General features: G+C 51.7%; 2 protein-coding genes across 2 annotated transcripts; one reads left to right on the top strand and one right to left on the bottom strand.

Annotated features, from left to right (window-relative positions):
• The first annotated feature begins 370 nt into the window (after nucleotides 1-370).
• TMEM86A (transmembrane protein 86A) lies at nucleotides 371-4,833 on the top strand. Its single transcript, XM_005578429.4, has 3 exons — nucleotides 371-534; nucleotides 2,666-2,930; nucleotides 3,296-4,833. The coding sequence occupies exons 1-3, from the start codon at nucleotides 514-516 to the stop codon at nucleotides 3,730-3,732; spliced, it is 723 nt and encodes a 240-aa protein (XP_005578486.1). The 5' UTR covers nucleotides 371-513; the 3' UTR covers nucleotides 3,733-4,833.
• A 739-nt stretch (nucleotides 4,834-5,572) lies between these two features.
• On the bottom strand, nucleotides 5,573-26,167 carry IGSF22 (immunoglobulin superfamily member 22). Its single transcript, XM_015434984.4, has 22 exons — nucleotides 26,059-26,167; nucleotides 23,522-23,653; nucleotides 23,146-23,282; nucleotides 21,808-21,907; nucleotides 21,686-21,725; nucleotides 21,337-21,514; nucleotides 20,226-20,339; nucleotides 19,544-19,706; nucleotides 18,340-18,612; nucleotides 17,094-17,378; nucleotides 16,185-16,309; nucleotides 15,962-16,103; nucleotides 15,537-15,833; nucleotides 13,786-14,088; nucleotides 12,325-12,498; nucleotides 11,997-12,125; nucleotides 11,078-11,374; nucleotides 9,898-9,986; nucleotides 9,513-9,705; nucleotides 8,624-8,923; nucleotides 7,544-7,873; nucleotides 5,573-6,268 (listed from the first exon to the last, which is right to left on the bottom strand). Exons 1-22 carry the CDS (start codon nucleotides 26,165-26,167, stop codon nucleotides 6,198-6,200), a joined length of 3,981 nt encoding a protein of 1,326 aa, XP_015290470.3. The 3' UTR covers nucleotides 5,573-6,197.
• Nucleotides 26,168-26,917: the final 750 nt, after the last annotated feature.

Here is a 26,917-nt window from a genome sequence, read left to right as displayed (position 1 = left end):
TCCAGTTGCAATTGTATCGGCGTGGACTGCATGTTTAAAGGCTTAAGGGAATCTGTCTTTGCCTTTTGCTCCTGGGTTATGAGAAAATGCATGTGGCTGTGCGTCCAGGACAGCAATGTGTTTGTCTCTGAGCCAAGCTCAGTCCTCACCCAGGCACTGGGATCACGGTCACGTTCACGTTCCGTGGACGCCTTGGCACGGCCTCCCAAGGGGGCGGGGCCTGGGGGGGTCCCCGCCTTCTGACCCCTGGGAGATGCTTCGTTTCTCCGAGCAGCAGCCGGAGGCCTGGCCGGCGCCTCCAGCCGGGCCCCGCCCCCCGGGCTCCCGCCCGCTCATTGGCCCTGGCCGCGGTGACGTCACGGGGCTAGCTGACAGAACCCGGGCGCCTGGCGCTCGGGAGGTATTGTCCGTCCCTCCGCGCTTTGGAAAGTCGTCGCCGGCTCACCTGGCCGTGGGCGCGTCCTGGCCGCTGCAGCCGGGAGCGGGGTGCCAGCCGCCGCCGCCGCCCCCGCCATGGTGTCCCCGGTCACTGTGGTGAGTGAGCGAGCGAGCGAGCCAGTGCCCGGCGCGGCTGGAGCCCACCGGCCTGGCCACCGGACTTCGGCAGGCCGAGCTGCTAGGGGCCGAGGCGGGGCGGGGGTCCCGCGGCGGCCGGCGTTCCCCGGCCGGAGGCGGGCGCTGTCACGGTCCCCCGCTCCTCAGACTCGCGGCGCCCCTCCTCGCTCGCCCCCAGCCCGCCCGCGGGAGGGAGGAAAACACTGGCCACGTGACTCGGAAGCGTGACTTTGTTGATCTCCACGTATTTGGCGCCGGTCGGCGGGGTCGGGGCCCGGGAGAGGGAGGGGACCGCTGGCGGCCGCCGGGTTCTGCGTAGGCGGACCACGGGGAGGCGTGGGGGCGGGGAGTGCTGGGAGGATGACAGGGACCTCCTGGGAATGCCGTCCCAAGTTTGTTTCCTAACCTTCCCCATTTTGTAAACAAGTTGGCGGACGCCCATGAGTCTAAGGAGCGCTGATAACGCGCTGGAGGAAAAGGGGGCATTCTCTCTGACATCCCCTGCTTTTCAGACTTTATCAGCTCGAGCCTTTTGTCTCGTCTCCCCATCCTCCTTATTCTACTATTGGCTTCCCTATAACTGTAAGAGTCTCCCCAGCTACTGCTGGTATCTCCTTCTAGAAAATATGGGGCTGGGAGAGGCCATGGAGCGGAGGTTAATGCTCCCAGGGGCTGGCAGGTGGTTGTTGGGCATTGTGGGCCTGGGCATCCCCTCCAGCCTCCTCCTCTGACCATGCCCCTACCCTGACCATGCCCCTACCCTGACCAGCCTTAATTTCCATGGGAAGTGGAAGTCATCTCTTCTCACTGCTCTTACCTCTGGCAGAACAAGGAAAGGCTTGGAACCTGGACCCACCCATCTGCCTCTTCCCAATCCTCATCATCACAGTCTGATTAGTCCTTAAGTACCTGGTGGTCTGGGAGTCTGAGTGTTTCCCAAGTCCTGTGTTGGACAGCTCACTTAGCCAGAGACACAATCACTTTAGGCAGAGTGTGGGTGTACAGGGAACCCCAGCTGCTCCATATCACCCTCAAGGAATCTGTTAGCAGCCCAAGGAAGGGAGTTTCAAGGATCACAGATTCAGAATATTGCTGCAGCCCCCACCCCCAGCTTGGACTCTGCCTGCAGTGGCCTTGGGGACAACCTTTCTTTAGCTGCCCTCTGCTAATCCGGCTGAGACCAAGTCAGCTGCTCTAACTTCCCCCTCTCAGTTCCCCATCTCCCAGCCTGTCTGCTGGCTCCAGATCAGAAGCTGGGAAGAGAACCCCTCCCCCGCTTCCTGCCTCTTTCTGGTGTGGCTTGAGTTGTTCTTGTTCTCTGGGAAATGAGACTGACTGACACACACCCTCCCTTCCCCCAATCCTTGAAATATTTGGTGTTTGAGGGACAATTTTCTTGCTCCCAACTCATGGGTCCATTTGTCTAGCCAGCATCCCTAGCATAGCTCTCCTTGCCCTTGATGCCACCTTCAGGCTGGGGCAGGTGGAGTGGAGGCTGAGGAACAGATTGATTGAGGAGAGAGAGGCTGTGGTGGCTGAGGTGGTTGGCATTGCCTGCCTTCCCACATTCCTGGCACACACCTGGTGTTGCCAGGGCCCTAAGGCTGCACCCTGGCTCCATGCTGAGGATCACGAGTTGGCCAGTCAGGGCGTCTCTGTGGTTTCCTACTGACTTCACTCCATTCCAGACAGCTGGGGGCTGTTGCTGGCAGAGAGGGGGGCCAAAGGGGCCCTGAGGAGGGAGAAGGAGGGGGCAGGAAGGGAGAAGCACACTAGGCTGCCGAAGGGGACATTATTCCAAAGTTTGTTTGCTGCCCAGTGAGTGACTATTCCGGCCCAGCCCCAGGGCCAAGAGTGGAGGCAGACAGCAAGGACAGTGGAGCCCTTCCCCCTCCTAGTATACTGAGCCTCAGGGCAGTGATGGGTTTGGCCACAACCTGCTGGTTGGTACAGGCAGGTCAGGCAGGGTTTCTCTGTGTCAGTCTTCTCAGGTTGGGGTGGAAGTGAGGTGGGGGTATGGGTGGGAGTGTCTCTGGGTGGATGCCTAGGCTGAGGATGCTGGCTTTAAGCCCCCAGGTTCTGAGTGCTGCCCTTGTCCTGTGTCCTCCAGGTGAAGAGTGAAGGACCCAAACTGGTGCCGTTCTTCAAGGCCACCTGCGTGTATTTCGTGCTCTGGCTGCCCTCATCTAGCCCGTCGTGGGTCAGCACCCTCATCAAATGCCTGCCCATCTTCTGCCTCTGGCTCTTCCTTCTGGCCCATGGCCTGGGATTCCTGCTGGCCCACCCTAGTGCCACCCGCATCTTTGTGGGGCTTGTCTTCTCTGCTGTAGGTGACGCCTTCCTCATCTGGCAGGACCAAGGATACTTCGTGCATGGTCAGTGGCCATAGTAGTTGCCTGGGAGGAGTCCTTAGGCTTGGGGATAGAGGGGTCCTGGGGCTGTGGGCAAAGATTTGGAAGAGGGAGTTCTTGAACCAGAGTATGGGGAGCCTGAGGGTTTCTGAGACCAGGGACTGTGAGGGTCCCTGTTAGGGGATGACCTCGCAGGGGAACTAGTGATCAGTTCCAGAGTCCTTCAGGGGACTGGGGTGGGGGTCTTTAACTTTAGATTTTCCTACCCCTGTTATCCCAAAGCAAAGCTGCTGGGTTATCCCAAACACTCCACTCCATCCCTACCCCCACCCTGTTACTCATTCTTCATCAAGCTTGCCCTCAGCTGCCTTCGCCCCTCTTACCCCCAGGTCTGCTGATGTTTGCTGTGACCCACATGTTCTACGCCTCGGCCTTTGGCATGCGGCCACTGGCTCTTCGGACAGGTCTGGTGATGGCAGTGCTGTCTGGTCTGTGCTATGCCCTCCTCTACCCGTGCCTCTCAGGTGCCTTCACCTACCTGGTGGGGGTCTATGTGGCCCTTATCGGCTTCATGGGCTGGCGAGCTATGGCAGGGCTGCGGCTGGCCGGGGCAGACTGGCGCTGGACAGAGTTGGCAGCTGGCAGTGGTGCACTCTTCTTTATCATCTCAGACCTGACCATCGCCCTCAACAAATTCTGTTTTCCTGTGCCCTACTCTCGGGCGCTCATCATGTCCACCTACTATGCGGCTCAAATGCTCGTCGCCCTGTCAGCTGTCGAAAGCCGGGAGCCTGTGGAACACTACAGACTGAGCAAGGCCAAATGAGGTGCCAGGGTCCGGTCACCCCTCTCTCCTCCTGGGGCTGGGGCCCAGATCCTGGGAAGCTGCAGGAGCTGGATCAGGATGGCTGCAGTGCCATCCTGGGGCAGCAGGTTCTGCCTGAGGAATTTGCAAGTTTGAGTGGGGAGGCTGGAAAAGGATCTCCCTAGCGGAACTCGTGGTCCAGGACAATGCTGAGAGCTAAAAGAGCCAGCCTAATCCCTGACTGGAGCCAGAAGTAGACATCTCCCCACCTCTACCCCATCAGGACTTTCAAAAGCCCTCCTGGAAGGTGATGGTGCTCAGCTTGTTGACACACTCCCTTCCCCTACCAGGTGGAAGAGTCTGACTCCATGTGTTATGCCTAGGACCAATGGCAGTGGTTCGTCCACTCCTCCCCTTTTTCATCTGCACAGAGTTGAGGGAAATGGGAGAATCTGTGCTGAGAAGACTTAGACCCAGGAGCCCCTTTCACAGGCCCCTAGTTGGGAAGACTGGATGAGAGTGGAGCCTCCCTTTTCCCTCTTCTATCCTTGTTACTTGAACAATCTCAATCTCTAAGTGGTGGGTGGGGATATGAAGAGGTGTGGATCCAGGCTAGGCAGGAGAGAGAACTTTTTTGGTCTCGGATCTTGGGGTCTCAAGAATTCAAGTGGCCCCATCTCTCTCTCAGGCAAGCCCAAAGCTCAGGTCCCATATATCACCCTTAGATCCTGTCCCCAAGGCTAGGGTGAACCATGCCAAAGGAGGGGGCCAGCTTCTGTGTGTGTGTGTGTGTGTGTGTGTGTGTGTGTAGCCTGTCTCCTAGTCTGCCTATGTCTTTCTCTGCTATATGTTTCTGTCCTGCTGTCTGTCTGTCAAAAGTCTCACAGAGAGAGGGCCTCAGGGAGCTGCTGAGGGGTGCTGAGCCTGGCTCAGGGAGCTGGGACCTCTCCCCTCCAACACACATACTCACAGGGCTTTCCTCCTTGCCCCTCCTACACTAGGAGCAAGAGGAGGGGGCTGCAATGACACTCTGGGGTTTTAAGACCCAAGGCACATTCAATGCAAGGGGAGCAAGGATGGGACAACTCCATCTTCTGCTGCCCATGTGAAAAAAAATAAAAATCAAGAGCCATTGGCTGCTCTGCTTGTGGGCCTGTGTGGCACATGCCTATCTTGGAGAGGGCATCGGGGCATGGTGCCAGGGGCTCTGGCTGTCCTCACAGCCTAGTCACAGTCCTGGGCAGTGCATCTTGGTGCCAGGCTGGCTCCCTGGCTCTGGTGACACTGTGCTGGTTGGAGTGTGTCTCACTTCCCTGGTGTAGGTGAGGATGTGGTTTAGGAGGATGGGGGATGGGTGGTATTTGTCACTGTCCAAATTTGTCCTTGTTGTACTCCCCTGTGCACAGGTGCCCAGCACCCTTGGTGACCTTTAGTTATCCAGTGTCACCTATTGCTGCCCACCTCCTCCCCTCCCGACTCGAGACCTGCTGCTTCCTTCAAAATGATCCAGATTCCCTTCAAGCATCTCCCTCATCTTGGACTCTGGGCTTAGTTGAATAGCTGGGAGCAATGGGATTAGATTGACTGATTCATTCATTAGATGTAAAGCCCTGGCAGAATAATGTGTCACTCTGCTCCAGGAGCATTTGCAACTTAACAGGCAATGCCCTAACCCAGAAGTGGAAAGGGAAGCCTTCGGTGGTGGTGGATATGCCATCAGTAGAGGTGTTGCACATTTGTGGGAATGTGATTTAGGAGACTCAAGTGTCATGGGTGGTTGGATGAATCAGTGATTTCCAAATTAGTTTTTACAGAGATTCCTGGTAAGGGGTTAGTGAAGGAATAATGAGAGAAGGCAGGCTCAAAGACCCCCTATCCTTATTTCAAGTCCAGTAGCTTCTTAGGTTGCGTTTTTTTGTTTTGTTTTGTTGTGGAAGGAGTCCACTGAAAAACGTAAGTTTGAAACTTAGTGAGCTGGATGATCAATCCTTTCTAGCTCTGAACCCTGGACACTAAAGAGGGAAGATCTTGATCCTTTCAAACTTCAGAACTCTGAACACAGACCTACCTAGTGTGAAGAAATGGGAGAGAGCAGGATGGGGAGAAGGATGAAGTCAGCAGGACTTGCCTCCAAGCTCTGAGGGGAGGGATAAGGTGCCATGTGGATGTGGAGGAGGGGAAGGGAAGTCTAGGCCCAGTCACAGGAAGGCTGGTCACTGCCTTGTGGGTGGGTTTGGACTAGGCTTTCAGGGGTCCAGGTCTGGGATTCCCCATCATGCAATCACATCCATCCCCTTGGTCCCTGCTGTATACCACCCTCAGGAACAGGAAAGGATGAATTTAGTTTATTGCCCCATCCCTTCACTGAATGTTTACATTGACAAACACCAGAGAGCAAACTGGGCTTCCTACACCAGGCCATGCAGAGGACCGGCCAAGAAGCTCCACATCGTAACAGCCTCCTGATGCCTGGACTGGGCTGGAGCTCACATAAGGTGCTTTGATTTCTTCTGCAGACTCTCGGTGATGGATGCTACAATTGACTTATCATCTTTGTCTGAAAGAGCAAAGCAAGTATTCATTATATTAATGATGCTGGGGACCAGGGAAATTCCAAACTGCTGGACTTCCTATGCAGGAAACCAGGAGCTGGACCCTGGGACCCTTAATCTTGGGTTGGCAGAGCGGAAGGGGCGAGAGCTGCCATTTATCTAGCAGTTAATATTTGCCAGACATTGTGTCAGGCAATTCTGTACTATCTCATTTAAACCTCACAGTCCTATAAAGAAGATGAGAAAACAGGCTCAATGAGGTAGCTTGCTAAGGTCACATGGCTGGTCAGTGGCAGAGCCAGGGCCCTGGGCCCACATGCTGTGCTTACAACCGGAGTTGAGTTATCAGGGATCTCTTTAGCTGTGGAATGAAAGCTGGATAGCGCCCACAGTGCCTTCCCTGGCCTAGTTCTTTTACACAGCTCAGCAGCCTCTCTGGAGATATTGTCTCAGTGCCAGACACTTAGCTAAGCACTCAAGAGACAGAGCAACATGACAAGGTCCTTTCCCCAAAGAAAGGTATCTATAACTGGACAAAAAAAGGTTTGTAACCATGGAGACCACAGCAATGGAGTGTCATGGAAGGTTCAGGAGTAGCAGAAGATGAGATGAGAGGTGGGGGAGGGGGAAACCTTGTTGGTTTGGGATTTTACCATGAAAGGAAAGCCGGGGGAAATTTAAGCAACAGCAAGGCAGGCCAGCTTTGCATTTAGAGTTCATGCTGCTAGCTGTGTGGCTATGAAGACAGTAGACTGGGAAGGAATAAAATGCTTCCCCCACGTGTGCACACATGAGTAGAAACATGGCATGCATGTACAAAAGGGAGGGTTCCCTTCGCTCCTCCCCTTGTTTGTGCCCCCCACCTGCCCTTATCCTAGACCAGTTTTAATTTTGATTGCACATCAGAATCACCCGCAAAATTTTGTAAACATAAAGGTTATTTCCAGAACCCTGCCAGAGAGATCGTGATTGATGAGTCTGGTTGAATCCTGATCACGAGTATCTTTTTTGAAGGCAGGTCTAGGCTCACCAAGAGTTGCAAACCACATCTTATCTAGGGATTGAGAACTCTCATGTCTGCAGGGACCAGGCATATAACAAATGACATCGAAAGGATGGGAGAGTGGTAAGAACTGTGGCCAACTAAGAATGTTTGCACCACTTGTTGGTAGTCAGGTCAAAAAACGGTGCCAGCCAAAAAAAGAGCTGACCAATGGCCCACAAGACCAGCCTTTTGCGCCTCTCCCCCTCCCCGAGGCCGGACCCCGTGGCGCCCTCACCATAGACGGTGAGCATGCAATTGCTGCAGTCCTTGCCCAGCTCGTTCTCCACCAGCACGCTGTAATCGCCGCTGTCCTTGAGCGTGCAGGTGGGGATGACGAGGGTGCACACGCCGCTGGTGGAGTTGTACCAGAACTTCGAGTTGGCTGTTATGTTGACGTCACCCTTGTAGAGGGTCACTGTGGGTCGCGGGTTCCCAAGGAAGGCGCAGGTCATGGTGCAGTCCTGGCCGCGGAGCACCGTGTGTGGCTTGAGGGGCGTCAGGAAGCGCGGTGCCTGGCGCCAGTCCTTCTTCTCGTAGGGCTTGAGCTTGGCGCTCAGGTCTTCGACTGCGCGGGCGGGGCGGGGCGGGCCGTGAGCGCGCCCCAAAGCCCCCACCCACCACCCACATCTTCGAGCTCAGCTTACGCGAAACCCTGAGGACCTAGGCCAGATTCCCAGCGCCACTAACTCTGGGGGCCCAATGTTACACCGGTTCCTAAGGGCTGCCCACCAGCCCCCAGATCTCCCCCGGACTCCCCAGCCCCGTCCCCAGCCACTCCAGGGTTCTGCCACCCAAGCCATGCTTTCCCATACACCCGGGGCCAAGATGTCATTCCAGCGCCAGCTTCCGGGACCCTGTTATTCCCAGCCTTTAACTCCGCCTCCAAGCTTCCCCTACGTCATATCAGCGTCCACAGTCTCCCGTCTTATCCCTTTAGCTCCTCAGTTGGAGTTTCCTGATGCGGCCCCCACCCTTAACGCCTAGTCTCCAGGGATCCCAGCCATCCTCCTGGCTCCCTAGAGCCCTCCCCTGTTCTCTGCCCGGTTAGACCCTCCCCTCAGAGCAGAACGCAGTCTAAGTCTGCGCTCTAAGTCCTTCCGCAGCCCCTCCACCGTCGTCTCCGCCCCCAAAGGTACCTCCCCACCTCCACTTTAGTCTCACCCCTAAGTATCCCGAAGAAAGCCAACATTTCCTTCTCTCCGCAGCGTCCCAGATATTAACCGTTCTATCTCAATGGTTTTCGGATTTTATCCTGCCTCTTGGGTACCCTTTGCGATCCTTATGTCATCCCCACCATCAGGGCACCCAGACTTACTCTGGTCTTTATTGATGAGCCAGGTGTCCTTGGAGTCAAGTGGCTCACTGTCACCGATTTCATTTCGAGCCACCACTCTGAAGTAATACTTCCTGCCTGGGAGCAGCCCGGTCACTGTGTACTTGTTGCTGAAGACACGCTCGGCTGCCGTGTACCAGGTGGCGGTGCTTGCATCCCGCTTCATGATGACATAGTGAGCCTCACTGGCCTCCTGCACATCTGGGCTGTGGTTCCAGGTCAGAGTCACTGTGTTGGGGACTTCCTCAAACAACCGTAGGTTTGTGGGGGGCCGAGGGAAATCTGGAAGAGTTGGAAGATCTGTCAGCGACCTTGGGGGACCTGAAGTATTGTGTCCCCAACCCAGCCATCTGCCAAGTCCGATGGTAGATAAGATGGGGCAAGTCTCGGGCAGCTGGTGTCTTGGAGTCGGAAAACTATTTCTGAAGTCTGCTTTGCCATTTACTAGCCTTGTGACCTGGGGTAAGTTACTTATCTGAAACTTCTTTCCTCAGTTGCAAAATAGAGCTAACAATGACTATTTCATAGAAATAGTGGGTAAAGAGCCTGGCATGTAGTTACTGTTCAGTAAAAGTGAATCCATTCCTTCCTTGGGGGTTTAGAGCTTTATTTTAAAGCTCCCAGCTCTCTTTAAGCGGTCACCCCAATTTTTAATGGATTCATCTCCATTTGTCCCTCCTGCCCCTCACTCATTTCTACTCTCTCTGCTGACCATACTCTGTATGATAAAGTTTTGCTCTGGGTTGTCAAAGAAATCTTCATGACCCTAAGGCACAACTTTCCTGTGGTAGGAACTCAAGCGGCACTGGGGAGCTGGACTTTGGAGAGTGTGCAGGGATGGGTCCTGGAGGCCTCTGCCTTCTCTCCATACCTGCTACGCGCACATGGATGTCATAGTGTGCTTCTCCAAACTCATTCTGAAGCAAGATTCGGTACACCCCTGAGTCAGAGCGCTTGGTGCTATTGATGAGGAACTGGGAGTGGTTTTTGCTCTTGGTAATTGTTTCTCGGCCCTTGGTGGGAACACCATCTTTCTGCCAGATCACGTCAGGTGGTGGTGAGCCCTGAGTAGTGACAGGAGATGGCACAATTGGTCACGCAGATATTTGGGGGCAGGCCTTCCTCCATTGTCGAGGAGTTTCCCGCCAGGCTGTCGCACTAGAGGTCTGGTGAGTCAGAGTCAGAGACTGTGATGGCTACAATAGCCATTTTGGTTATTGGAGAGTGTATGGAGGTCAGGGTCAGGGATAACTCACGGAGAAGGCTGCATGGATGCAGAGGGCTGTCCCAGCGCGAACCACCATGTGACTCTTCAGCCGGGCACTGAGGTCAAACTTGGGTGCAGCTGAGATGGAGGAGACAGAGGTGGAGGCATGGATCTCTCTTTCAAGAAGACTCTGCTTTAAGCCTCCTCATCAAAGCCTTCCCAACCTCTCCTCTTTTATGCCCCCACTACAGGCCATACGGACATCTAGCTGCCCTGTAACACTGTGAAACATTTATTTGTTTTCTTATCTGTCTCCTTCTACTAGTATGCAAGACCCTGGAAGGCAAGTCCTGTGTCTTGTTTCTATATTCTTAACACCTCCTTTTGAAACTGCCATTGCAACAATTATAACAGTGAGAAAATTATGACAGTGAAAGAGATCTGATCTAACCAACCCCCATCTTACCTTTAACCTCCAAACTGCCCTTAATAATTCCTGGTTTCAGACCAAGCTAACGTTGGGAGAGACATTTTTTAAGTTTATAGTTTAGATGATAACAGTCCTTCCCCCAAACTAAATCACCTTTGCGAAGCTAATGAAAGGCCACCAGGTTAGGAGGATGTGAGGAGCCTGAATTCTGCTAAGGTGTAGACATAAAAGATTATCAGCCATTATTCCAGAGATCACAAGATTTGCAACTCCCCAGCTACTCCTGCAAATACATCACTATTGTAGAACCTAAGATTGGTCGTTGAGATGTCTTTTCAGGTTTTTGCATTTCTGACGACTGATAGCTCCACCTGGACCTGCTGAGCCCCCCACCCCACCGGTCCTGTGGTCCCACTCAGAAGCAGGCTCCCTGGCCTCTGAATTTTTGGGGAGTTGATTTGGGTAATAACTCCGTCTCCCATACGGCATGGCTGGCCTTGTGTCCATTAAACTCTTTGTTGCAATGCTGTGGTCTCAGTGAACCGGTTTTGTGTGTGCAATGGGCAAGAAGAACCCATTGGGTGGTTATACTTTGACACACAGTGGATGCTATTTGGCACACAATGATTGCTTTAGTGGGGGTGCCCCTGAAGTTACCCCTTTGTCCAGGCACAATAACTATGGATGACTTTTTCATGATCATAGCATCATCCAATTTTCCTGTGGGATGAGGCCCCAGAGGAGAAGGTTTGGAGGTACCATGTTGGGCATGAATCCCCAGCCCTCTCTGTCTCCTCACCTGGTGGTGGCATGGCACGGACCCCCTTGTCTAGCTCCACAGGCTCCCCAACCCCAGCCTCATTCACAGCCCGGATTCGGAAGAAGTATTTTTGCCTCTCGGTGAGTCCTCCCACTGTGTAGCAGGTGCCTGAGATGGGGATCTTTGTGCACTTGGACCACTCCTTTGTGTCTTCAGTCCTCATCTCAAGGATGTAGCCAGAGGGTGGGTCTCCCTCTGCAGGCTCCCGCCAGGCCAGGGAAATGCTGGAGTTGGAGGAATCAGATACATGCAGGTCCTGGACCAGGCCTGGGGGTTCTGGGGTAGAACAGACATGTAGTCAGCGCCCCCCCCAAACTCATCTCCACTCAATACTCCTGAACCCCATCTTTCACTACTTCTAGCTCCAGATCCCTCAGTTAACACCCTCAGTACCTAACCTTATACACTCAACCTCCAAATTCAAATTCAGTTGTCTTACTGTTTCAACACTTTCATCCTTAAACTCAATATCCCTTAAATTCAACATACCCCACACATTCAAAGCTTCTATATTCAAAACCCCAGCCTTTAACCCAAGCATCTCCACCACATCCACTTCTAGGCAGTACCCTCACCTTGCTTCCTAAATGCAACACCCTCCAACCATCTACCTCACACCCTTACTCAACCCTCAGCTTGCCTCTCCTACCTCACCTAACTGGAAATACACGAAATTTAAAAAACGTTTTTGTACCCCACCTCCTCACTGTCCCTGACTCTCAGTCTTTATTTGCTGACTTTCTCTTGCATGTGAATCTTGTCCCTCTATGAGACTGGCAGTTTCCAGAGTGTAGAGACTGTGGTACCGCCTGTCATACTTCCCTAGGGAAGAAATTCTTTCTCTACTTTGAATGGGCTAATTCCATTATGTGTCAGGACCTGGCAGCCCCATACTCACTAACAGGATCCTTGACCACTACTGAGCTGGATGGCACACTGGGCTGTCCAGGGCCTGCCTTATTTACAGCTATAACTCGGAATTCATATTCTGTGTCCTCCAGGAGACCATTCACAGTGCACTTGGTGCCTGAAATGGGAAGATGAGGGGTCGTGAGGCCAGAGGCATCCATGGGGTGAGAACAATAGTGAGAGACATAGAAGAGGAGGTCATGGGATGTTGTTAAAAATTCCAGAAGAGCTGGAGGAGGGACTATGTCAGCAGCTAATGGGTCCACTCAACAAGACCACCTTTGGCCCCTCCTGGGCCTCTGTCCCAAGGACCTCACCCTGGATGGGGTCCCTGTTGACTGGCACCCACAGGTTACTGCCTTTCTTCCTTCGTTCTACAATGTAGCCAAGCACTGGGGCTCCCCCATCCTGGGTAGGGACATTCCACGTGATGGTCACAGTCTCTTTAGTCACATCAGTCACTTGAGGCTGGGAGGCAAAACCAGGAGGCTCTATGGGGGACAGAGAGAGCACAAAGGTTAGGAAGGGGAGCATGTAGATAGTTGCCCACCTCATGCTGACTTCTGCCTCCCCTGCTTAAATAAACTCAAACCAGTGATTCTGTTTTCTTTTTCCTGTTTTAGAGACAAGGTCTCACTGTGCTGCCCAGGATGATCTTGAACTCTTGGGCTCAAGTGATCCTCCTGTCTCGGCCTTCCAAAGTGCTGGGATTACACGCATGAGCCACCATGCCTGGCACAAATGATTCTTAACTTTGCTTGCACATTAGCATCAAGTGGGAAGTAAAAACAAAAATGAAAACAAAACAAAACAAAAAAACCCTACTAACAACAACTAGTGTCTGGGTCCCGCCTACCCATATTCTATGCCTGGTGTGAATGGCAAGTATTATTAGCATTATTAAAGAAACCAAGTGATTCTAATGTATAGCCAACATTGAGAATCAGTGACTTAAACTCTTCCACAGTGTGACCCCCAATCCCATTATTCTCAATCTACTGTCCTGACACGAGATTTGGAGATCAGTTGGGAGAGGTATAGCAAGTAATTAACTTGCAGTAATAATAATATTATTATTTTTGAGACAAAGTCTCACTCTATTGCCCAGGCTGGAGTACAGTGGCACGATCTTGGCTCATTGCAACCTCCGCCTCCCGGGTTCAAGCAATTCTCTTGCCTCAGCCTCCTGAGTAGCCAGGATTACAGGAGCCTGCCACCACGCCCAGCTAATTTTTGTATTTTTAGTAGAGACAGGGTTTCACCATGTTGGCCAGGCTGGTCTTGAACTCCTGACCTCAGGTGATCCGCCCACCTCGGCCTCCCAAAGTGCTGGGATTACAGGTGTGCACCACTGTGCCCAGCCTGTAATTATAATTAAAATGCCAATGTTGTCAAGGGTTTTCTGTGGGGAAAAAGTTAGAGTGGTTTCAAGGTTATCCCTAAAGCAACATCATGCTCACTTGGATTCTGGGATGACTTCTGGGATGGAGAAAGAAGTGGAGTCAGTTCCCTGAAGTTGTGTACGTCCTGGGTACACAATGGGAGTATACCCATGGGAGTATACCCATGGGAGTGTGTTGTGCATGTGATATGACTGGACAAAGTTGAGAATTCCTCCCCAAAATGATGTTCTGTTTTTACTCTGGAATCAGTCCGTCTCATGAGACAGCTGGAGAGATGTTCCTGTGGAATTCCCCACAGATCAGTGTTCATCCCTGGCTGAAGGCCCCCACGCTGACCCCTGGGTTCCCCACTGAGCACCAGGCTATCTCACTGACCTATGGGATTTCCTGCAAACACTTCTTCCGTCTCCAGTGGGTCACTCACACCTTCTGAATTGACTGCCAGGATACGGAACTGGTAGGCTTTTCCCTCTTCCACCTTGTTGGTGGAGAAGTTGGTGACTTTGCCATCCACCTCGCCTATCTTAATCCAGGACTTCTTGCCAACTGCCCTCCGTTCCACTATGAACTGTGTCACAGGTCGTCCACCATTGTCCTTTGGGGCCTTCCACTTCATGTGCACACAACTACCTGAGAGCTCCAGGAACTCCACCCGGCCCTGTGGAGGCTTCGGACGGTCTGGGGACAGAGAACAGCTTCAGAATGGGGCGTTGGAACAAAGGATCAGAAGAGCCTCCTCCCACTCATCAAAGGTCTGCCCAGACTAGGGTATAGCTGGATTTTGAGCTTTTTGGACCCTTTGCCCCTCCCTGTGTCTATCATCCCTCCTTCTAAGACTTGCCCAAACAGTTTGATCCTTGCCCCCGTGAGTTTCCCATCTGCCTAGCAATGGGTAGACTAGAGACCTTAGGGTCCCCTGCCCTTAGCTGATCTCCCTGTCCCCTTCCAGACCAGTTCTCCCCTTCTGAACTTTGAGAACACCAGTGCTTTCTAGTACCACCGTTTACCTTATGTTATAATTACAGTCTGTCTACCAGTTTCACCCCTTTTGGATTGAGGAACTGCTGGGGATACTTCATCTCTGTGTAGCCAGCAGTGAGAACACAGAGGAGGTGCTCAGTATTGCTGCTGAATTGAAACTCAAACTTTCCCATCCCACAGCTCGATGGAAATGCAGGTGGAGGAGGTGGTGATGGCGTGTATGTGGCATGTTGAATATAAGTACATTCAGGCCAGCTCCTTATCTCTTTCCTTATATCCTCATGTTCAGACAAATCCCAAATCCCATTCCCAATCCCCATTCCATCTTTCCCACGTTATTTTGTCTCCAGCTGTATCTGACCTCCCACCTCACCCTGTTTCACTTTCAAACTCACTACTCTTTCCAATCAACCTCACCTCCAACCCTAAATCCACCCCTTTTTTTGTTGTTGTTGTTGCTTTTTTTGTTTGTTTGTTTTGGAGACAGAGTCTTGCTCTGTCACCCAGGCTGGAGTGTTGTGGCCTGATCCTGGCTTACTGCAACCTCTGCCTCCCAGGTTCAAGCGATTCTTGTGCCTTAACCTCCCGAGTAGCTGGAAATACAGCTGTGTGCCACTACGCTTGGCTAATTTTTGTATTTTTAGTAGAGACCGGGTTTCGCCATGTTGGCCAGGCTGGCCTCGAGCTCCTGACCTTAAGTGATCCACTTGCCTTGGACCCCCAAAGTGCTGGGATTATAGGCGTGAGCCACTGTGTCTGGCCAATTTCACCTGTCTTTCACCTCATTTCCACCTTACCTCCTATCAAGTTTTCCTCTTCAAGTCAATAACAATACTTAAGTAACATATCTGAAAGTATATTATGTCCTGTGTTCTTAGCTGTGCACTTTAAATTCACTAGAAATGGATACTAGAAAAAAAATCACCCTGTTCTAGGTAAGAAGCTGAGGCTTAGGGAGGTTCACTCGGCCAAGAGCTAGCTGGGAAGTTAGAAAGCAGGCTCTGACTGCAAAGCCAGCCTTCTAGGCCCATTCCCAGCCCAAACTTCAACTCTATCTCTGGCATCCTCCTCAGCCTGCCTTCTGCCCTGAGTCTGGGCAGCAGATGCCCTCAGTTCAGCCCAGCCCAGACCAGCCCTGCCCGTACCCAGCACACTAAGGTGCAGAGTGGCTGTGGCTGAGCCGTGGTCATTCTTGAGCTTAAGCAGGACGAGGCCACTGTCTTCACGCACACAGTTGGAGATGGTGAGCAGCGCCTGGTCTTCCCCGCGCTGCAGGGACACGCGTTCCTCCTCCGTCACCTCCATGCCATCCTTGTACCATGTCACTTTGGGCAGCGGTTTTCCCCGGAAGGGGACGTTGATGTGGGCCGTGTGGCCTACCTTTACGGTGATGGGGTGTGCGGCCAGTGCCTCCAGTACTGACAGGTCGATGGTAGGAGGATCTGTGGGGCGGGGCGGCAGGGAAGGCTTGAGCATTGGCATGGAGGAGCCCATGGGGCAGGGGAGAAGCCATGAGCTTGTGGGTGGGCCAGGCATGGTTGAGCTTTGCCTGCCTTGGACGGATCCATACCTGCGATGAATACAGAGGCTTCACTCTCCGCGCCCTTGGCCCGGAATGTGTACTTGCCCTCGTGCTCAGGGCCCATACTGGGGAAGATGAGCTTGTGCACTGCACCCTGCTTCACAATCTGCATGCCTGGCAAGTCCGTGATCTGGGGGCCAGGGGTGGGTGTGAGTGTGAGCATAGGATAGGTCTACCTCCTTCACCCCCTTCCCTGGCCCCTGCTTCAGACCTCCTTGCCGTCCTTCAGCCACACACCCTCCACCTTCTCGTCGTTCAGCACTACACACAACTCAGCCGGGCTCCCAGTGGCTGCGTGCACGTCAGACATCCCGCTCTTCACTGTGGCCAGACGCTCTGGGGAGAAAGGTGGGCAAGGTACTGGCTCAGGATGTTGGGGTGGGAGGGACTTCTGGGAAAAGGGCTGGTGGCGATGTTATGGGACTGGTCAGGGGTGCTGCATCAATCAAAATAATTTATGATGAGCAGGTGGCTTGCCATTGTGGTCCATAGGTGATTGGGGGATGGTCAGTGGGGGGAACTGGAGCCATAGGTGGGAGGGGGATGGGGAAAGGTCAGTGGCTTGGGAAATGGTGACCAGGAAAACTGGGAGATGGCTAATGGGGCATTGATTAGTGAAGGGTGGTCAGCAGGGACTTAGGATGCTGGGTTGAAGAGGGAAATAGATGGTGAAGATGCAGGCGGTCACTGGAGTTGGGATGTTTAGTTGTGGTTATGCTAGACTGTGGGATACATAGAGTCATTGGGGGTTGAGGGTGGCCAGGGTCTGTGGAAAGTGGTTTATGGTTAGGTAGTAGGAGATGGTTGGGATCAAGGTGTCTGGGATATCAGGGTTGCTGGGGATGGTTAGAGTCTGAAAGTGAAGGACGAAGTCAGGAAATTTGGGACAGAGTCTGGAAGATGGGGGGTGATAGTGTCTAGGAGGTATAAATGTTCAGGGCATGGGAGGTCAGAGATGGTCAGAATTTAGGAGGTGAGGGTGATCAGAGTGGGGAGACACAAGTTGGTCATGGTCTGTAGGAGGGTTGGAGTTAGTGGGAGGGGGGCAATTGATGTCCGCTGTAAGGGAATGCCAGGGTCAAGTGGATTGGTCAGTGAGGATTGATAGGGCGGGTGTTACCCTCTACAGTGACGATGGCAGTACTGTAGTATTCAGTAGGGTCTCCATCCTGCATGGCCACCACAGTGTACTCGCCACCATCACTGAGCTGTGCATCCTCAATGACCAGCTCTGCTCGCTTGCCCTCATGGTTCATGCTGTACTTAGTGCCATGCATCAGCAGCTGCCCATCCTTCTTCCAGCGCAGTGTCACATCCTTGGACGTCAGTTCACACTCCAGGCATGCACGGCTCCTCTCTTTCACACGTACATTTTTGAGGTTGCTCTCAAACTTAATGGGGATGCCTGTGGATGGACAGACACTTGGGCCTGCTCCCAAACCACAACATCTTTTTTCTGCAGCTGCAGAGCCATGAGCCCTGTCCCTCTTTCTGGCCCCAGAAAACACAAGAACTTGTGATGTTGAATGTGTTTGTGTGCAATATGTGACTCACAGAAGTACCTGACAGGAAGAGTCCTAGCTCTGGCCCTGTCTTGCTAGTTGACTATATAAAACTCATTTACCTCTCTTGAGTCTCAGTTTCCTCATATGTAAAATGGAGTGAGAACTTTTACAGTTCTCACTATCTCTAACACCCCCTTGGAGCTCCAGCCATACCTGCATTGTCTCTCTAATGTCTGGACATTTATACATGCTATTACCTCTGCTGGGGATGTTCTCTACTCTCCCTCATTCTCTGAAAGTGGAACTCCTTTTAGTTCTTGGTAAAGCTTGGACATCATTCATTATATTATTTCTGACATTGCCAGGTGATGACTTTTCTTTGGTCTTCTACAGCCCTTGTGACTCCCTCCGTCACAGCAATGATGATTCCATGTGATATAGATTCCAGGTGCGGTTCAGATGTATGACATGCTCATTGATGTACCTACATTATGTGGGAATTCCCAAAGTAGTTGTGATAGCAGAATGTAAGTAGTCAAGAGTGACACAGATGTGCTGTAATATATGACATTAGAGATATAGACTAATACTTTCTTGGTCCATGATCTCACAGCTGATAGTAAGATCCCAGTGTGTCTTGACTCTTGGAATAATAACTGATATTCTAATTTCATTTTCATACCTGCCTCCCCTACTAGACTAGGGGTTAACAGAGGGGAGATCCCTCTATCTTTCCAGTACCTCTCACAGGGCTTTGCAAAGAGGAGATGGATGGATAGATGGATATATAAATGATGACTACCTGCATGGAGGTTGCTGTGTCACAAAGCTCACCCCTTAGGCTGTTGCCCAACGACTCACGGTCAATAGTGAGCTGGGCCTTTTGCACCAGGTTCCCCGCCTCAGCAGAGAACTCGCCGCTGTCACTGAGTCTGGCATCCTTAATCTTAAGCGTATGGGTCAGACCATCTTCGGACACTGTGATTTCATACTTGTCATCCCTCTTCAGCTCCTTCCCATTGAACTTCCACACAAAGTTGGGCTCTTTCTTGGAGAGGCAGACCTCAAACACAGCTGTCTGGCGCTCTGTCACTTTCAGAGGCTTCATCTCTCCCAGGAACTTCAGTGGCTCATCTGCAGCAAACAGCAGGAGGGGCAGTCATTGGGCTGGTCCCTCGTGAGGGGTAGAATGGTGAAGAGGGGACTCACGTGTCACTGGCCTCCTGTAGCCCATGGCTGGGGGGAAGCACCCTTCCTTTGGTTTTGTTTTCGAGCCCTTCTCACCTGGAGTCCCCTCCTATGATGTTCACGTGGTCTTCTCCCCAGTAACGGTAACAGCAATTTTAAAAGCACTTTTGTGGTTTTAGATATGTTCCAGGCACCATTGTAGCCATATTAATTTATCCGATGATCATATAGGTAGATTCCATTATTCCCCATTTTGTAGATGGGGAAACTGAATCAAAGAGAAGTTAAATAACTTGACCTAAATCACATAGCTCATAAGTGGCAGAAACTGGGATTTGAACTCTAGTAGTTTAGCTCCAGAGTCTGTGTTCTTTTTTTTAACTTATTTTTTTTTTGAGACAGGGTCTTGCTTCATCGCCCAGGCTAAAGTGCAGTGCAGGATCATGGCTCACTGCAGCCTCAGCCTGCCGGGTAGCTAGGACTACAGGTGTGTGCCACCATACCTGGCCAATTATTTATTCATTTTTGTAGAGACAGGGTTTCACTATATTGCCCAGGTTGGTCTTGAACTTTTGGCATCGGGTGGTTCTCCCACCTCAGCCTCCCAAAATGCTGGGATTACAGGTGTGAGCCACAACGCCTGGCCTAGAGTCTATGTTCTTAATCACTATGCTGCACAGCCCCAAGGTACTTATTGTCTCATAGTCCTCTCCCTTACATCTGATGCTTCCTCCCTCTATTGACTCCCATCCCCACACAATCCTTTCTTGCATAGTCCCATAGTCCTCTTCAATATCCCCATGGACCACATCCCTGGCCATTCCTCTCTTCCAACCCGACATGTCCTCCTTGTGCCCTTGCATGCCCCCACTCATACCCAGCACTGTGAGCTCTGCACTCATCCGCTTATCGCCCACGGACAGGCTGTAGATGCCAGCATCGTTCATGTTCACGTTGCTAATAACCAGCATGTACTTGGTGCCCATCTGCTTCACATCGTACTTGCCCAGGGAGTACTGGATCCTCAGTGGCTCAGTACCCTGCCTCATGGAACAGGTAGGAAAGCTGATGAAGGGCTTTAGGAGGAGGCTTCCAGAGGTCTCTATTCCCCAATGCCAGCCTAAGCTGGAGGGTGCATGTCCAACCCTCAAGACACACAGAGGTTCCTATGATCTCTATAGCCTCATCATCTGGCTTGGTGGGATCCAAGATCCCTGCCTCCCCACAGGCCTCCTCACAGGCCCGAGCTCTTAATATGCATGAGTTCATTAGATGCTTTCCCTTAGAGGCAAAGATCTTCAGTGACCTTTAAGACTGTCGAATCAAGCCTTTCAATTTAAAGATAGGTAGACTGAGGCATAGACAGAGGAATGTGACTGTCTTACGTCACACAACAAAGGGGTGAAACAATTAACAGTAGAGCCCAATTCCAGCCTCTTTCAACCATACCAGGAGGCATCCTCTTGATGGGATGGAAGAGAGGCTAAGGCTTATGGATAGTGAGAGAAGGAGGTAGAGAGGAAGAGATATTGCCAAGGTGGACCCTGGCAATCCCCCACCTTGATCCATATCATCTTGACATTGGGGTCTTTCAGCTCCATTATGCAGTCAAAGACCACTGTGGTGTCAACCTTGGTCTCTTTGTCTTCCAGGGGCTTCAGAATCCGGATGGCCTGAGAGATTATGATAATAAAATGACAAGTGTCAGTGGTACCCAAAGCCTGCCCAGACTGTGTCCTCAATCCTGGAGAAACTCTTAAGCGTATGGGGAGAAATGACTAGGCTAATTAGATAACAACCTGCACTGCTCCACTGATCAATTTAAATATTTAGGAGGAGAGGAATATTACGGGGGATGAGCCAAAAACAAACAAACAAACAAACAATAAAACCCATCATTCATAGAATAGTCACTATGTACCTGGGCCTATTATATAGATTCTCTAATTCTAATGTAGATGCTTAATGAGTTGGTTGAGTGAACCAGTGAATGACAGCAACAACACACAAACAAATGAAAGAAGGAAGTATAATTTTCATTTTGTAGATGAGGAAATTGAAGCTCAGAGAGATGCCCAAGTTCACACAGCTAATAAGGCAGTAGAACTGGGATTTGTTTGTTTGTTTGTTTTGAGACAGAGTCTTGCTCTGTCACCCAGGCTGGAGTGCAGTGGTGTGATCTTGGCTCACCGCAACCTCCACCTCCCAGGTTCAAGCGATTCTCCTGTTTCAGCCTCCCAAGTAGCTGGGATTACAGGTGTGCGCCACCACACCCAGCTAATTTTTGTGTGTGTGTATTTTTAGTAGAGACAGGGTTTCATCATGTTGGCAGGCTGGTCTCGAACTCCTGACCTCAGGTGATCCACCCACCTTGGCCTCCCAGAGTGCTGGGATTACAGGCGTGAGCCACTGCACCCAGCCTAGAACTGGGATTTGAATCTAGGTCTATCTGACTCCAAGGTCCATGCAAGTATATCAGGGAGTGGTAAAGACAGAAGTAGAAGGAAGGTGACTTGTGCTCACTTGCTGCTTTCACAGTAGAGAGTATGCCTCTGAGTATGTGTGTGCAGAACTGGGGAGACCTTGCTGCTGAGAAATACACAGGCACTAGCACTTTGGGTGAGGCCCTGCCCCTAGCCTGCAGGCCCCTGCTCCCTGCAGGGTACTGACCTCCACCTCTACTTTCTTCTTCATCTCTTTGAGCTTCCTGAGCAGCCCCCGAAAGTCGGTGAAACCGTACTCCATGCAGACCTTCTCAAAGTCTTTCTTGGGCACTTTGGACAAAATCTCCAGCATCTCTTTCTCATTTGCCACCTTCTTCTGCTGCTTCTTGGGAGCAGGGGGTGCCCTAGGAGAAGGAGGAAGGGACTAAGCTTGTACACAATGCCTCTCCCAACCTTGAGAAACCCCTCCCTATTCCATAGATTCTTGGAACTCAGGGCCCTGTGGAGAGGCCTTTGAGAGGCTTCAGCCTGGATGAGGAGACAATATCTTGGGCAGAGGGACCTGCCAGCCTCACCGCTTCTTCAGCATCTTTTTGAAGTCCATTTTCTCTTGACCTGAGGACACACAGAGGGACAGGTTCAGACAGGGGGAGTCTGGCCCCTAAGAAGAAAGGCCAAGAGGAAGGGGCCAACTCACCTTCTGTTACCAGCAGAGATACAGTATAGATGGCATCTGCATGGTCATTGCTTGCAATACACTTGTAGTTGTCAGAGTCATCTGAGGTCAGTGGCTCCAGCTGGATCAAATCCGGCCATTAGAGGGGGAGGGAAAAGGAACCACAGGGAGACTTTCTGTGAGATAAGGAATGAGGCCCTTTTTTTTTTTTTTTTTTTTTTTAAAGGGGCCAATAGGAGCTGAGTGTTGGGTATACGTGTGGAGGATTGAGCAGCCTATATGATTTGGAGGTACCAGCTAGCACTCAGTGCAAGTATGCATGTTTGTAGCCTGATTCCATAGCAATAAAACTGTCTGCTTCTCCATTAGACTTTCCCCCTTGGCTGTGAGCTCCCAGAAGGCAGGACTTCCCCTGCATTGTAACTCTATCTGCAGTTTCTGGCATCATCTTGCTGAGTCTTCATTTAATACAATTTACTCCTCTGTACCAGGCACTGGGCTGAGCCCCAGAAGGAGCGGTGGTGAGTAAGGCTGATTTGGTACCCGTCTGCATGGTGCTTGCAGAAGCCTGCTAGGCTGTCAGAAACCAAGACTCTCAGAAAGTGTCTGCTGAATGAATGAGCTTGTGTAAGAGGTGGCCAGTAGGGGGACCTGGGGCAGCTCCTATGTGTTGTGCGGGGCTGAAAGTCCAGTGATGATGGGTCTTTGGGAGGAGACTACTTCTGTCTGTGGGGAAAAAAGGAGGCTCTTTGCCTTTCACAACGGGAAATCGGGCCAGGATCTGAGTGATTATAGGATCAGAAGTAATTATAGGCCTAGATCTCTCAGTGACCCATCCCTCTCTTTCCTCGAAGGGCTTGGAGCCAGGGGTTGCAGCTGGGCAGGCCCAGCTCTCAGAAAGTGATCCAGAAGCTGGTTAGACCTAAGGATGGTCTGTCCTTGGGGAGGCTGTTCTAGAGGGTTCAGCTGGAGAGTCCAGAGCCCCTGACCCTCAACCCTACTCTACGGACCAGTCCCTGCGGCACCTCTCCACCCACAATGGTCCCGCCCTCCATGGCTACGGCCACCGTCTTGGTCCCGCATTCCTTTTGGCTCACTCGCCTTGTGGACACGCCCCTTCACTTCCATTGGGCCCCGCCCCACCACGTTCTGGCTCTGCCCCTGCTCTGCTCTGCCCTGGGGGTACTTTGGGTCCTCTGCTCATTCGGGAATACCCCAGTTCCTGACTCCGCCTCTCTTATCCTGCCGCAGTTCTCGGGCCGCCGTTAAGGCTCTCATTGGTGAGGAGACTGGCGGCACGCCCTGGGGGTCCCTGCCTCTGGCCTTCTCGGTAACTAGACTCCGGCTCGGCCCCAGCACCTTCAGCACGTGTTCCTTGTTAATGCTGTCGTAGAATATCTTGGCGGACTCCTTGATGGGGATGCCGCTCTCCCTCTTCCAGGAGACGTAGGGTTTGGGGTTCCCCTGCACCCGGGCTCGGAACACGGCTTTGTCCCCTGCGATGAGCACAGGACGCGTTTTCGCCTCTTAGCCACCAGGCTAGAGCCTCTGCCACCCTCTGCCGGCTCCCCGCCTCCTCCCAGACACCTGGGCCTGGCCCCGGGCAGGGGAGGAACCCTCAGGCAGGCTCTGCCAGGGTTTAGCATTAGAGGTCGTTGGGGTGGAAGGGAGGGTGGGGACACTCGATTAGAAAGCGAAGCACTGGGGGCCCGGGGAGCCATGGGCAGCAACACACCCTCGGGCGCGGTGACCGGGTGAGGCTTCTCCACGAACTCTGGGACGCTGTCGCCCGCAGGGATGTTGGAGCTCCGGGTCACCAAGCTGAAGAACTCCACTGTGCTCGAGGACTTCCTCGTCACGACCTCCTCTGTGGAGGCAGGCGAGAGGTCAGAATGGGCTCCAGGTAGAAGCCCAGCTCGCGATGGGAGGACTGAGCTTTCTTGAGGGGACAGTGGAGCATGGGAACAAAGGGCATTTAGGGAAGTGGGACCAGGACCAGCTACGTGGGGAGAAAGCAGGGTGCGTCGATGGGCCATTGTGTTATGGCAAGTTTCAACCACTAGGGGACGCGAACTCCTTTCCCACACCTCAGTGGTCCATTACCTTTATGGGGCCACAGCCCTGAGTCCTATTTTTTTTTTTTTTTTTTTTTTTTTTTTTTTTTTAAAGGTGGCTTCTCTTTTGGAATTTTCTTGGTCTCTTAGGCTTCTCTCCTGGAAGTCCTGGTCCCCCAGTAGCATTAAGAGGGGCTAGGCCTGCTTCTGCCTGGGAGGTCTGTAGCTTGGCTGAGCTCTGCTCTAGATTTTCTCCCTGCCATTCTGCGGGTTCAGCATTCATTGCCTTGGCAGTAGTGATTCTTGAGTGAGGGACAGGACACATTCCCACTCCAGTGGGGCTATATATGGGAATATCCTTATCTGAAAGCACATCTTCAATGTGGAAATATAATTTTTTTTTTTTTTTTGAGACGGAGTCTCGCTCTGTCGCCCAGGCTGGAGTGCAGTGGCCGGATCTCAGCTAACTGCAAGCTCCGCCTCCCAGGTTCACGCCATTCTCCTGCCTCAGCCTCCCAAGCAGCTGGGACTACAGGCGCCCGCCACCTCGCCCAGCTAGTTTTTTTGTATTTTTTAGTAGAGACGGGGTTTCACCGGGTTAGCCAGGATGGTCTCGATCTCCTGACGTCGTGATCCGCCCACCTCGGCCTCCCAAAGTGCTGGGATTACAGGCTTGAGCCACCGCGCCCGGCCGGAAATATAATTTTATATTTGGAAGACAAAAAACTTTTTGCAGCATAAAACTACAGAAAATCTTCTTGGCTGGTCAGTTATCAATTCATAACAATTGCTCTGAATCATGGAACACTTTCCTTGAGTCAGGAGCTGTGCTAGGCACATATCAGAGGTGATTTTATTTAATCTCCACAGTATCCCACTGAAGTAGGTGCCTTTAGTATCCCACTAATCTGACAGAGGGGGAAAAGTGTGTTAAGAAGCTCTCATGGCCTGCTTTTAAATAGGAACCAGAGGTCTCAAACAGGCAGAATGCAGGGGATACCTGGCCTGCAGATGTCTTTTATGTGACCTCCACAATGTTTAAACAAAAAAGTAGCCCTACATCTGAAATAGAAAGATTTCACATAAAAATTCGGATTTCTGGATTCTCAACACTGGACTTGTATTCCCATATGGCAACAGTCAGTGGGAGGTGAATAGTGGCTGCCCCTTTAGATGGGATATACCATCTAGTTTACCCCAGTCTTTTCCCTACATTTATGTTCCCTGCCTGGGCCCTGTTGGTCAGTGGTCTTCAGCTTTGTTTGCACATTAGAATCCATGGATAACTTTATAAGAAATACCTGATTGAATGGTCTGGGGTGAGACTCAGGTACTGCCGTATTTTTGCCCTCCTCCCACCCCCTGCTCTAAGGTGACTCTGATGTGCAGCCAGGGCAGAGAATCACTGCTATAAATCACTTGAGTTTGGAACTTCTGGTCTAGACCATATGCCTTGAGTCCCAGCTGTTCCACTTGCTCTGCCTCACTGGCCAGGAGGTGTTGGTTGGTATAGAGTATTTATCTGGCCTTGACCTCTGTGCACAGAAGACTTTGAGAGACTCTATCCAGTTGAGGCTTTGAGGGAGGAGCAATGACTGTGAGAAGGGGTATCCAATGTCTCAGCCCCTGGCCATCTTTTAATCTCTTTCCACTAGAGACATGACTAAAACACTCTGTTCAGCTCTGAGACCATTTCTCAGCTTTCCCTTGGATCTGCCCTCCTCCAAGTCTGGCCCCAGTGGGCTAAAATCCTGGAAGCTAAGGTCACCTTCTTGTTTATGTGTTCACCTTCTCTCTCCACTGGTAGCACCAAGTCTCCTATTTCTTAAGTGGAGCAGGGTCAGCATTACTGATATGTAGATAAGGTGGCTACCCTCCTAATTTCCCCCATGCCTGAAGTTCTACCTTTGGAGACATAATCCGTTCACCTATGGCTCTGATCTCCTTCAGCAATTAAGAGCTTATCAATCATTCACACACATCCACACGATTGATCTTTTCTAAGCTGTTTTCCTGGAGATCTGATATGTGGTGTACATCCAGCTGACTGAAGCTTTAACAAAGCCCAGATTAGAAGCACACATTGGGTGGGGGTTGCTGTTGGTATTGTGGGCTCCTGAGGGGCCCATTAGTGGCACAACTGGGGCCACCCAAGGGATAGGTGTAGAGGAAGAATAGCTGCCCTTCCCGATCCATTCCCTGCCCCCATTCCACTTGCCTCCCACGATCTTGGTTGTCTGGGAGAAGGTCTGCACGTGGGTGGTGGAGCTGGAGAACTCCATGGACACGTGCTCCTGCAGCATCTGCTGGCTGTGAATGGTTGTCATGGTGACAGCAGGCGTGGGCACTCACCTGTGAGACTGGGGAGAGGATGAGGCCATGAAGGACAAGACAGGGAGTAGGAGGGAGATTCAGAGATGTTATGTGTGTATTCAGACATAAGAGGAGATGGAAGCACACAGGAGAGGGCCAGGAGAGCAGTCAAGCTCTCTTTTCTTCATTTCCTAGCTCCCTTTTCCTGGTTAGTTACCAGACCCAATAGTCCTGTCCTCTCACTGAGCAACTCCAAACTATCCCAAGGTCTCAGAGGGAGGGGTTATAGGGCTTAGACTTACCCAGCCAACCAAGTAAGGCCTGGAGGGAGTTGAGGATACCTATTGATAGCTACATGGCACTAAGGAGGCAGTGCTGGATGTTTCATCAGGAGGGAATGCAGTCAGACCTAAGAAAGAACTTCCTGACTAAGACATACTGGAATGGGCCTTAGAAGGAAGCTGTGGCTCTTATTCCTGGGCCCTGGGGAACCCGGATGCTAAAACAGATGACAAAACATTGCTACAGTTCTGCTTGTGTTTGCGACATGGTAAAGGCAAAGGTTTAGTTTTTCTTACATTTTTCTTTGAACTGGTAATTCAATCACATAAAGAATAAAACAATATAAAAATCCATATGGAGAGGCTCCCACCCACTCCTGTGTCTATCTTACAACCTTCCCCATTGCAATAGGTAGCCCGTCTCTAGGCTCCTTCTAGACCTCCATCATGCAAATAGGAAAACTCATATATTCTTATCATCTT

This window comes from Macaca fascicularis, chromosome 14, assembly GCF_037993035.2.
Source record: "Macaca fascicularis isolate 582-1 chromosome 14, T2T-MFA8v1.1".
NCBI classification, from domain to species: Eukaryota; Metazoa; Chordata; class Mammalia; order Primates; family Cercopithecidae; genus Macaca; species Macaca fascicularis.
The sequence above is the reverse complement of the archived record's forward strand: the minus strand, read 5'-3'. Positions and strand labels throughout refer to the sequence as shown.

What these genes read in the sequence shown, in the direction of transcription:
- TMEM86A (XM_005578429.4), top strand. Translation starts at nt 514, where the DNA reads ATGGTGTCCCCGGTCACTGTG. An exon ending in TGGTGTCCCCGGTCACTGTG is followed by an intron (nt 535 to 2,665) that starts GTGAGTGAGCGA and finishes TGTGTCCTCCAG; the next exon opens with GTGAAGAGTGAAGGACCCAA. An exon ending in CCAAGGATACTTCGTGCATG is followed by an intron (nt 2,931 to 3,295) that starts GTCAGTGGCCAT and finishes TCTTACCCCCAG; the next exon opens with GTCTGCTGATGTTTGCTGTG.
- IGSF22 (XM_015434984.4), bottom strand. Translation starts at nt 26,167, where the DNA reads ATGACAACCATTCACAGCCAGCAGATGCTGCAGGAGCACGTGTCCATG. An exon ending in CCCGGTCACCGCGCCCGAGG is followed by an intron (nt 23,283 to 23,521) that starts GTGTGTTGCTGC and finishes TGCTCATCGCAG; the next exon opens with GGGACAAAGCCGTGTTCCGA. An exon ending in TCAAGATGATATGGATCAAG is followed by an intron (nt 19,707 to 20,225) that starts GTGGGGGATTGC and finishes TCCATGAGGCAG; the next exon opens with GGTACTGAGCCACTGAGGAT.